Source organism: Rhinatrema bivittatum, chromosome 13 (assembly GCF_901001135.1).
Source record: "Rhinatrema bivittatum chromosome 13, aRhiBiv1.1, whole genome shotgun sequence".
Classification (NCBI taxonomy): domain Eukaryota; kingdom Metazoa; phylum Chordata; class Amphibia; order Gymnophiona; family Rhinatrematidae; genus Rhinatrema; species Rhinatrema bivittatum.
Genome location: NC_042627.1, coordinates 2,749,827 through 2,761,941, shown reverse-complemented (window position 1 = coordinate 2,761,941; position 12,115 = coordinate 2,749,827). Strand labels below are relative to the sequence as shown.

General features: G+C 42.9%; 1 protein-coding gene across 1 annotated transcript in view; it reads left to right on the top strand.

Annotated features, from left to right (window-relative positions):
• Positions 1-12,115, top strand: part of LOC115075294 (fibrillin-3-like) — a 144,571-nt gene that overhangs the window by 121,075 nt on the left and 11,381 nt on the right. Inside the window, exons 74-80 of the mRNA XM_029575587.1 lie at positions 53-145; positions 2,741-2,836; positions 4,107-4,202; positions 7,091-7,183; positions 7,421-7,516; positions 11,006-11,101; positions 11,491-11,583. Coding sequence (XP_029431447.1) covers positions 53-145; positions 2,741-2,836; positions 4,107-4,202; positions 7,091-7,183; positions 7,421-7,516; positions 11,006-11,101; positions 11,491-11,583 — 663 coding nt within the window. The remainder of the gene's footprint in view (positions 1-52; positions 146-2,740; positions 2,837-4,106; positions 4,203-7,090; positions 7,184-7,420; positions 7,517-11,005; positions 11,102-11,490; positions 11,584-12,115) is intronic.

Sequence of the window (12,115 nt, the reverse complement as noted above, 5' to 3'; positions counted from 1 at the left end):
CATTGTCTTTAACCACTCAAGGACGTAAGGCTGCTGTGTTTATTTTTCCTAGCGATCTGCAACCAAACCTGTCTGAATGGCTGGTGCGGCTCCCCAGGACTGTGCTCCTGCTACAGAGGATACAGCGGAGCAGACTGTGGGACAGGTGAGGCGGCAGCAAGGGATGTGCCTTGTACTGATGATGAATTTATATGGCCAAAGTGTTACCATCATTTCACCTTACAGAGAAGAAAAAATGCAGAAGACAGTTTTATCAAAGCCATTTCCCTGGATAAACTGGCAGTCTGAGAATTATCCTTACTCAGTCCCGCTGAAGGCGCATCCAGCCAGGTGTCTGTTTAGCAGGATTGAGGGGTGCGTTTAGGGCAGGGTTAGAAAACAGTGCATGTAGATTGGATTTTCTGATCTGTATACGTTGTTTTCCATTTAAATATTCCCATAGTAGAAGCAGGTGCAAAGCCTTTGGATCCTTTTGTTTTTGTGGGCAGTTTTATAAGGGAAACTAAGCACATAGTTCTCCCGTCAGAATTTAGTTCAAGCTTGCACCCACACTTTGCAGCCATGTGTGCCACTGAAAATTACACATAGTGAGGCATAGTATTAAATTACAGGTGGTGAGGCATAGTATTAAATTACAGGTGGTGAGGAACAGTATTAAATTACACATGGTGAGGTACAGTATTAAATTACAGGTGGTGAGGCACAGTATTAAATTACACGTGATGAGGTACAGTATTAAATTACAGGTGGTGAGGAACAGTATTAAATTACAGGTGGTGAGGAACAGTATTAAATTACACATGGTGAGGTACAGTATTAAATTACAGGTGGTGAGGCACAGTATTAAATTACACGTGATGAGGTACAGTATTAAATTACAGGTGGTGAGGAACAGTATTAAATTACAGGTGGTGAGGTACAGTATTAAATTACACGTGGTGAGGAACAGTTAAATTACAGGTGGTGAGGAACAGTATTAAATTACACGTGGTGAGGTACAGTATTAAATTACAGGTGGTGAGGAACAGTATTAAATTTCACGTGGTGAGGCACAGTATTAAATTACAGGTGGTGAGGCACAGTATTAAATTTCACGTGGTGAGGTACAGTATTAAATTTCACGTGGTGAGGCACAGTATTAAATTACAGGTTGTGAGGCACAGTATTAAATTTCACGTGGTGAGGCACAGTATTAAATTACAGGTGGTGAGACACAGTATTAAATTACACGTGGTGAGGCACAGTATTAAATTTCACCGTGGTGAGGCACAGTATTAAATTACAGGTGGTGAGGTACAGTATTAAATTTCACCGTGGTGAGGTACAGTATTAAATTACAGGTGATGAGGTACAGTATTAAATTTCACCGTGGTGAGGTACGGTATTAAATTTCACGTGGTGAGGTACGGTATTAAATTACAGGTGGTGAGGTACGGTATTAAATTTCACGTGGTGAGGCACGGTATTAAATTACACGTGGTGAGGTACGGTATTAAATTTCACCATGGTGAGGTACAGTATTAAATTTCACCGTGGTGAGGTACAGTATTAAATTACAGGTGGTGAGGCACAGTATTAAATTTCACCGTGGTGAGGTACAGTATTAAATTACAGGTGGTGAGGTACAGTATTAAATTTCACCGTGGTGAGGCACAGTATTAAATTTCACCGTGGTGAGGCACAGTATTAAATTACAGGTGATGAGGTACAGTATTAAATTACACGTGGTGAGGGACAGTATTAAATTTCACCGTGGTGAGGTACAGTATTAAATTTCACCGTGGTGAGGCACAGTATTAAATTACACGTGGTGAGGCACAGTATTAAATTACAGGTGGTGAGGCACAGTATTAAATTTCACGTGGTGAGGCACAGTATTAAATTACACGTGGTGAGGCACAGTATTAAATGTCACGTGGTGAGGCACAGTATTAAATTACACGTGGTGAGGCACAGTATTAAATTTCACGTGGTGAGGCACAGTATTAAATTACACGTGGTGAGGCACAGTATTAAATGTCACGTGGTGAGGCACAGTATTAAATTACACGTGGTGAGGCACAGTATTAAATGTCACGTGGTGAGGCACAGTATTAAATTTCACGTGGTGAGGCACAGTATTAAATGTCACGTGGTGAGGCACAGTATTAAATTTCACGTGGTGAGGCACAGTATTAAATGTCACGTGGTGAGGCACAGTATTAAATTACACGTGGTGAGGTACAGTATTAAAATACACGTGGTGAGGCACAGTATTAAATTTCACGTGGTGAGGCACAGTATTAAATTACACGTGGTGAGGCACAGTATTAAATGTCACGTGGTGAGGCACAGTATTAAATTACACGTGGTGAGGCACAGTATTAAATTTCACGTGGTGAGGCACAGTATTAAATTTCACCGTGGTGAGGCACAGTATTAAATTACACGTGGTGAGGCACAGTATTAAATGTCACGTGGTGAGGCACAGTATTAAATTTCACGTGGTGAGGCACAGTATTAAATTACACGTGGTGAGGCACAGTATTAAATTTCACGTGGTGAGGCACAGTATTAAAATACACGTGGTGAGGCACAGTATTAAATTTCACGTGGTGAGGCACAGTATTAAATTTCACCGTGGTGAGGCACAGTATTAAAGGAGGCCTCTTGGCCAGATGTACTAACAGGTTTTTCCCTTATGCCTATGGCTCTTCCTTTGGAAATAACCTAAAACTTTTTTGGGTGAATTTTTTTGCAGCAAATTGTAGCGCTCTCTGTGAAAATGGCGGGACGTGTCAGTCCTCGGGGAACTGCCTGTGTCCTGCCGGCTACACGGGGAGATTCTGTGACAGTGGTAAGTCCTGAGGGGATCGGGAGGAGCACAATGTCCCTCTGACATTCTTAGGTACTTGTTGCTCTTGATGAGAGTAGAAGTCGGTTTATGGAAACGCAGAGACAGAGAAGCCAACATGCAAAGGGCTTTGTGCAGCTTAAGTTCAGGACATAGCTGGACAAACCCCATGTTTTCAGAAGAAGGACGCTTTAGCCATGTGTGGGTCATTACTCAGCTGGACGGAAAAGGACCAGGATGGGAGCGTCCTGAGGGTGTCCTGAGGATGTGCCTTAAACTTACCCAGGGAACTTGAGTTCTCAACGGGGCTCGCACCCTTCTCTGACAGCTGGGAGTGAAGGGAGCGAGCAGGAGGCTCTCAGCCTGTGGAAGAAGGAAAAAGCAGGTCCTCCTGCCGCTGTCCCTCAGAGGCACTTTTCAGGGTTAAGAGAAGTGGTTGGAAGGTTCGGGGAGTGGATTGGGGGGCGGGGGGGGGGGCTGGCTCGCCCTGCTGCAAGGAATTATTTGGGGGGGAATTGGGAGGCGGCCCCTTGCTTTTTACATTTTTAAGCCAATTTTCAGTATCAAAATTCCCCAGGTAACTTCATCTGGGTAACAACTTTAGCCGAGTGTAATTGATGCGAGACTTGTCCCATTGAATATTTGGCTAACGTTATCTGCGTAGCTTTGTCGCTGGCCGGTTTACTGAAAATTGACCATTTAGAATAATAAATCTGTTAGACAGGAGCCACGCAGGGCACCCGGAGCACCCGTTTGTACCTGCAGGGTCTTCACTGACAGAGGGAAATAAACAGGATGGAGAGTTACCCTGAGATCTGTTTTAGTTGTCGAATGAAATTAAACTGGTTAACCTACCCCTACTACCCCTAACTAATCAAGCTTGATATTTCACTTGGATGCAGCTCCATCACTGCTCTCTACATTAAAGGTGGGGGTGGAAGGGAAATAGAACCAAGAGCTAAGAGAAACAGATAAGTATGAGAGAAAAAAGAAGTGTGAAGCTTGCTGGGCAGACTGGATGGGCCGTTTGGTCTTCTTCTGCCGTCATTTCTATGTTTCTATGTTTCTATAACCTCTCATGGTTAAGAAGCTCAAATATACAATTGCCTGTAATGACGGAGGGACGCAGGTACTTGAATGAAGACTGAGCATTCTTCTAGTCTGACCACATAGAACGAATGAGGGAATATTCACTTCCTAAATAAGCAGATGGAGGGATGCAGAACTTACACTCGTGATCCTTTCTCACGCTGCAGTTTTCTTTGTTTTACAGTAACCTGCAGCTCTCTCTGCAGGAATGGAGGGCTGTGCCAGTCCTCGGGGAACTGCCTGTGTCCTGCAGGATACACGGGGAGATTCTGCGAGATCGGTGAGTATGGAGAAAGATCCTACTAATTATGATCAGAAAACAGTGGCCTGAGCTGCTGGCAGAGCCTGTATTATGGAGCTGAAGGGATAGCTCTGTCCACCAGGGGTATCCTCTCTAATTCCTCGATTTTTAACTTCCTAAATGTGCTAGGCAAACAGATTTAGCTCCTAGGATGGCCCTAAGAGCGGGATTAAGTTAAGTGACTAGTGCTGATTTTCAGTGTGCTGATCACCTAACTTTGCTGGGCACATTTTAGGTCCTGCAATAGCAGCATTGAGTCTGGCACTCAGCATCCCTCCCCTGAACCCTCCTATAGACAGGGAAAAAAGTGCCCTAAACTCACCTCCCCTGCTTCCTGCTACCCAATAGAAGGAGAAGTGGGCCCTGCATCCCAATTCACCCTCCCTGCTGCTTCTCAGCTGCATCTTTATAAGAAGTGGCTGACTCCACGGAGCTCGGCCACGCTGCCAGCAGAAGGGCTCCTGCTGGCACTACCCGTCTAGATCCGGTAGTGGCCCACAGAGCAGGGTATGCCAAGAATCATAGGAGAATGTTGATAGTAGAGCAGGAGGTCAGTAGAGCTGAATAGCAGATGACACTCACTCTGAAGTGTGCAAGGAAGGTTGCTGAGGTGAACACGGTAGTGGTCCGAAGCACGGGGTACGCCGGAGGTTCCGTCAGCTGAAGGTAGCGAAGTCACAAGGCTGAACCAGACAAGCCCAGAGAGAATGAAGAGAGACTCCAGGCAGGAAGCCCTCCGAGGAGTGGATAATCAGAACGTGACAAGGCCCCCAAGGAGCGGGTACCTAAGGCATTCGAGTCTCTGGGTCAGGAACGAGTTCAGCATAGCAAAGAAAGGCTTCTCCAAAGGAGCGGAATTCAGCAGGAAGGAAGTCCTTGCTAACTTGTAAGTAGCTTAGTCCAGCGGGTTCAAATTCACGCAGGCAGATGACATCATGCGGAGGGGACACCCCCGAGGTTCCCGCCATGAAGTGTATAAGATGGGGCCTGGCATGCGCACGCTTGCCTTAGGTAATCTCCGATTCAAGATGGTGGACGGGATTGCCCACGCTGTCCCAGGAACACTGAGGAGAGCGGTATGCAGAGGCAGAGGTCGCCAATTGTCTGAGAATTTCTGGTGCAAGCAAAAAGGAGGTGAGCAACAGAGGTTGCAGCAGTCTGCGACTGACGGGCATAACACTTAGTCAGTAGAGCTTCCAGCTTTAATGGATTTGGATTCCTCTATGCCTCATGCAGGGAGCTTAGGCTCCTAGATTGGAGGCATGCATTACTGAGGTATCTAAAGGTCACTTATGATTTCCATAGATCGTATCACCTCTTTGTGGATTGTATCGCCTCTTTGTACTGTGGAGGGGTCCAAAGAAGGGAAATAAGTCATCTAAGGCTACAATTGTGTGGTGGCTGAAGGAAGTGATCGAGTCAAATTACATTTCTAAAGGGCGTCCACTTCCAGGGAATTTAGGGGTGCACTTGACGCATTCTCAGGCAACTTCCTGGGCTGAGTCATGGCAGGTGTCTCCCCATGAAATTTGGTGCACAGCCACTGGGAAGTCGTTGCCCACTTTTGCTAGACATTATCGCTTGGATGACAGGGCTCCAGCTTCCATGTGCTTTAGTGAGAGATTTTACAAGCGGAACTCTCCACATCCCACCTCAGTTAATGGGAGCTTAGGTCCATCCCAGGAGTCTGCACTGATCTGAGTACATACAGGGAAAAGAAAACTGGTTCTTACCTGCTAATTTTCATCCTGTAGCACCACAGATCAATCCAGAGACCCGCCCATTTTCTGGGGGGGAGAATCCGCTGCTCGTACTGTTGCTTTGTATATAGTGCAGAGTTGTTGGAGGTTTTCAATCCTGATTGCTTATCTTAAATTTGGGAAATGAGTTTTCCATAGACTTTTTGAGCAGCTTCACCTTCTTCCAGCTCATTGGAGGGGAGGAGTTTGCTTAGAAATTTATGGTTGTTTCTGTCATCTTGGCTTGGGTACAGGTCAGTACTGAGGGACGACAGGAGGCGCACTGGGTTATGTACAGTGCCAGTGAAACTTTGTCTCCATCTGCTGGCAGGGAGGCAAAACCCAGGTGTCTGGACTGATCTGTGGTACTACAGGAATGAAAATTAGCAGGTAAGAACCAATTTTCCTTTAGTATACTAGGTTTAAATATGACAAAAGGACAGTAACTTTTAGACTGGCAAAAGGGTGCACATGTGCGGGTGTTCGTCTGCCCGCGTCCAGGGATGTGGGCATTTCTTAACCTATATAAAATAGCCTGGCTGCACACATGCGTGCGCACAGTTTTAAATGGGCAAGCGTCTGTGCATGCAAATGCCACTTCTACCACATAAGTTGGGGGGATTTTAGCAGACATGCGTTTTCCCGGGAGAGGACTTGCAAACCTCCTTGGTTTAATAACCTCCCATTTCCCCTTTTAGCCCCTGCCTTTAAAACCCTGCCGAACTATTTTTCATTATTTTATTACTTCCATGTCCTGCAAAGCAGAAGTAAAGTTACGGGGCAGGGGACCCTGTCTCGCTCCTCTGGGCGTCGGCATTTACACACAGATTGGAAGTTGAAATCCAGGAAGGCCCCTTCCTCAGAGCTTTGCATTTGTGCAGTAGCGGGAGATGCACGCGTGCATGGCCGCCTTTTAAGATCTGCTCGGCCCGAGCCGGCCCGACGTATTTGCGCATCTCCTGGTTCTGGCGTGCTCCGGGCTTTTGAAAACTCACCTTGTAATTTCTATTCCCACTGTAAGTGGCGTCTGGTCTGGCAGAGGGACTCCCTTCAGCTGTGTGTGGTATTTGTTTCTCAGGCAGAACATTATGGATGCTGTAAGTGAGATCCGTGTGTTATTTTTTGCAGCTGCTTGTAGTAAGTCCTGCGTCAATGGATGGTGCAGTGCCCCACAAATATGTTCCTGCTATTATGGATACAGTGGAATAAACTGCGAGAAAGGTAAGATCAGAGAAGAGATGGGCAGGGGGGAATACGTTCATTGGAGAAAGAGAAAAAAGATGAATACAAATCTGAGGAGTTCTATTGGATAAATCGTGGTTTGGGAATAATTTACTCTCTGTGCACAGCTTGTTAAGTCGCTTCCCTGAACCAAATAATCTTGGGTTCAGAGGTACAAAACTGAAATGCTTTTCCCTGAAAACAGAAATGACCAATTGTTCTTCTTTTTGTTGTAAGTTGCCTGCAGCTCGCTGTGTTTGAATGGAGGGACCTGCCAGTCCTCGGGGAATTGTTCTTGTCCTGTGGGTTTCACTGGGAGATTCTGTGTCAGTGGTGAGTTCTGGAATTTGCTAAATTCACTGCTGCTGCTCCCTCTCAGCAGAAGATGGTGAGGTTGGGGCGGGCTGAGAAGACGGATCCATTCCAGGGAAGTCCCATGGCTAATATACTAGAGAGGAGCAGAAGAGGGAGTAAACTTCAGATAAGCCGAAAAATCTAAGCACTTTTCATTCTAATGAATAATTTCTGAAAATGACAAAAAGATGGAAAAGCTGGCAGTCACCAAATATAAGGGACACCTGGGGGTCATCTCCGATGATTTCATGGCGGTGCCTACGGAAAAGTTAATAATGCACTTGAATGCATAATGAGAAATATTTGTAGTAAGAAGAGAGAAGTAATATTACCCATGTACGATGAGACCCCACACTGAGTTCTGTGTGCAGATCCAGAGACCCCATCTACAAAAGGTCATTGACAAGGTGGAGGCCTCAGAATGGAGTATGGCTCACAGTGTTGTTAGTCATGCACAGGGAAGGTAAAAGAGTGCCCATCTGACTGAAGGAGGTAAACACATCCTCTCTTTAAAAAAGAAAGGAAAGAGGAGATATGTGAATGTTTGCTTCATAAGGTGGCAGAATGAAGCACATCCAATAGAATGAAAAGTCGAGGAGCAAGGGAGCCTTCTGAAAATCTGACAGGAGGGAGGCTCGGGAGGAACATGAGAAAATCCTCTCTCACTGAGAGGGCGGTGCGCACCTGGTACAGATCTCCAGGAGAGTAATGGGGGGGGAGGGCAGAGAGAGAGAGAGATCATCACAGACCCACAAGTCCACAAACCAGTAGGCTGGCTCATTTGGGCAGACTGGTCTGTTTTTATGAGGAGTGGAGGGCTACCTTTTGCAGTTACCTGGACAAACCTCAGCATTTACAATTTTCCCCTTTTTTTTTTTTTTTTTAATTTAAGTTTTTCTATACCGGCATTCGCGATAAAAATCGCATCATGTCGGTTTACAATTAACAAGTAGATAGGGAACAAGAGGCAATAAATAACATTGATCTAAGTAATAATAATAATAAAATAATAGTAATAGTAGTAAAAAACGTTAAACAAGAGAAGGCTAAGGAATGCAGTTACAATAAAACAAGGGAGTAATATAACTTGGATCAGAGAAAAGAAGCAGGGGTTTAAATATATATAACATATATGTCAGTCAATGTGCTTATAGCGTTGAAGAATTGCCCTTATGAGGTAGGGATATTAATTATTATGATTAAGGCAAAGTCTGAGCGAATAGGTAATAATGGAATAGGTTTAGTTTAGTTCCGGAAAGGCTTTCGTGAATAGCCACGTTTTAAGTCTTTTCCTAAATGTAGGAAGGCAGGGTTCCTGTCGCAAATCTGGTGGGATGGAGTTCCACAATGTTGGTCCTGCAGTGGAGAAAGCCCTGTCTCTGGCGGTTATGTGCCTCATAGATTTGGAGGGTGGTACTTGTAGGGTTTCTCTATAGGATTCTCTGATTGGTCTTTTGGACGTGAATTTTTTGAGAGGAATTTGAAGGGTGAGCTGAGAGTGTAGATGTATAGCTTTGTAAATAATGGTTATGGACTTATATATGATTCTGTAATGAATTGGCAGCCAGTGCAGATCTTTGAGGATTGGTGATATGTGGTCTCTTCTCCGTGTGTTAGTTAATATTCTAGCAGCCGTGTTTTGGACCATCTGAAGGGGTTTGGTGTGAGATGATGGAAGACCTAATAGCAAAGAGTTGCAGTAATCTAGTTTCGAAAAAATTATTGATTGTAGAATAGTTCTGTAGTCATGAAAATGGAAGAGTGGTCTTATTCTTTTTAAGACTTGGATTTTATAGAAGCAGTCCTTAGTAGTTTGATTTATGAATGCTTTTAGGTTTAACCTGTTATTTATTTAATTTATTTATTTATTATTTATTATTTATTTATTATTTATTATTTATTTATTATTTATTTATTTATTATTTATTTATTATTTATTTATTTATTTATTATTTATTTATTTATTATTTATTTATTTTATTTATTATTTATTTATTTATTTATTATTTAATTTATTTTATTTAATTTATTTATTTGTTAAAATATTTCTCAACCGCTATTCCATAGGTTATAGTGGTTTACAATTTGAACATTCATAAAGTTATTGACAAACACAATAAAACCACAAACTCATTATAAAATAAAAAACAACCAAATTATCACAATAAAAATCAAAAAGCACCTAATAACATAACCCTAAACAGTTTTTTTTACAGAGAATGAATAATGCACAATGAATAGAAATAAATATAAATATAAAACATAATAAAATTAATTGACTAAAAAAACTAAAAGGAGACTACATGATCTTACCTGACTGCTTCCGTCTTGAAAGGTTGCCCTGCAACTTAAGATGTTGTACCATCAAATACCATTTTAAATAACCATATCTTTACATTTTTCTTAAATGCTTTTGTCTCTCTTCTAAGGCATAGATGTTGAGACCTAGCGTTCCATAAAATAGGGCCTGCTATGGAGACTGGACGGTTCCTTGCCTCCCCCAAATGTGCCTGCAGCTCACGGCTAAATTTTGTCTGAATAAAGTGATGCCCACACAAAATGTATCTAGATAAAACGAGATGGCACTGAGGGAATTCCTGGCACATGGTTAAACTTTAACTGGTCAACGCTGATATCCTAAAGTTAACCGAATAACTCTAGTTGGACAAATAACTGTTCTAAAGTTATCTGGATACCGTACCCAGTCAGCGGGTTTTCTGAATATGGAGCTCTGTGTATTTGGGAAAGGATCAAACCGTTCATTGAACACAATCTTGTAGAATAAAAACAATAAAGTTTAGGGATTCTGAGGGCAATTTTCTGACTGCCTGCATTACTGTAAAGTTCAAAGCTACTTTTACCCACAGTCTTTGCCCCAATTTTCAAAGGGAAAGTAAGTGAGGACATTTTACTTTGAGAATTGCCTTGGATAAAAAGCACCTGCAGGGAGAGTTGCACCAGCTGCTTCTGAAAATACTTTTTTTCCAATTAAAACAGCATACAGAGTTTTACAAATCGAAAGCTGAGGAGGTAATTTTCAAAAAGATTTATGCGCGTAAATGGGCTTTTGAAAATTGCTACTTTTATGAGCAGAACTCCTTTGAAAATTCCCCCCTAAACGCATTTTCATCTCCCCTGACCTAACCCTGTCCCTGGAATATCTCTGTTAAATGCATGTAAACGCTCATGTGTGGGATTGCACCCCCCTTTACAAGGTGGACAATTTGCAGAGGCTGTCAACCCGGGCAAATCACGTTTTACCCACATAGCTTTGAAAATTGCTTTCCCTCTCTTTAAAAGAATTTAAAGAAAAGAAATCCTCATATTTCTAACTGATCATATTAGGGTGATGACTATTGTTATCTTGGGGAACAATAACCAATAAGTCATACTCTCGTCTAAGATGAGGAAAATGCCCCTCAGGTCTTGGAATTAATATTTGCTGTGTGTTTTTACTTATTTTTTCAGCTACCTGTGAATCCCTCTGTAGGAATGGCGGGACCTGTCAGTCCTCTGGAAACTGCTTGTGTGCTGCAGGATACACGGGGAGATTCTGTGACACTGGTGAGTGCCTGGATCTTAGCAAGTATGGAAATGGCTTGGAGTGGGAAAATGTAGTGATGGGGAATGCGTCTAGGCTATGTGCTGACTACTGGCAGGAAAGACATTTTTGCCTGAGCTGCCTCTAGAAGTTATGCAAGCAGTGAATCCTGAGGAGCTGCAGGCCAGCTTGGGGGTGTGGAGATTGTTCCCTCTGACTAGATCCACAATGCAAACAAACTCCTCTTAAATGAGTGCACGTCCTTAGTGTATGACTGATACAGACAGAAAGAGGTAAGGGGTCTGAATTCTGCTCTGTTTGAATGGCGTTCTGTCAACAAAGCTCATTAGAAAAACAGATGCACTGATGGCTGTTACTATGTCTGTTTTTCTTTTTGTCTTTTCAATGCCAGCAATCTGCACTCCGTCCTGCAGGAATGGCTGGTGCAGCTCCCCGGGAGTCTGCTCCTGCTACACCGGATACACAGGAGCAGACTGTGGGACAGGTGAGGGAGCAGGAGGGACTGGCTGGGTGGATAACTGTGGTGTTTTTATTACTTATTTATTTTACTGTGTGTATGTTATATGAGCTTGGGTTTACTGTTTTGTTACCATGATTATGATTTATTTCTGTTGTGCTCTGAGCTGATTCAGAAAAGGCAGATTACAAATGTTAATATAAACAAGTAAGTAAAAGCTGGTTCTCAACTGTGCCTAACTTATTAACTGTGCTTAGGTAAAATAGTACAATCAATGCACAATAACTTAAGACCTAAGTGTGTGGAAACATTTATATTGTTTGTCACACAAACAAAATCTTTGTGGAAAATCTCTTAATATCAATCACTGGGGGTTTTTTTTATTTTTTTTATTTGTTGAAGTAAACTGCATGAAATTGCAGATGTTTTTGGTAACATCCAAACACGGCCTAAGTCGGTCCTGGGAATTCAAGCGAGCATTTATGCTTGCATAAGATAAGTCTATTTAAAAAGAATATAATCTATGATTAAAGCAATATGCGCTATATATACAGTGGAA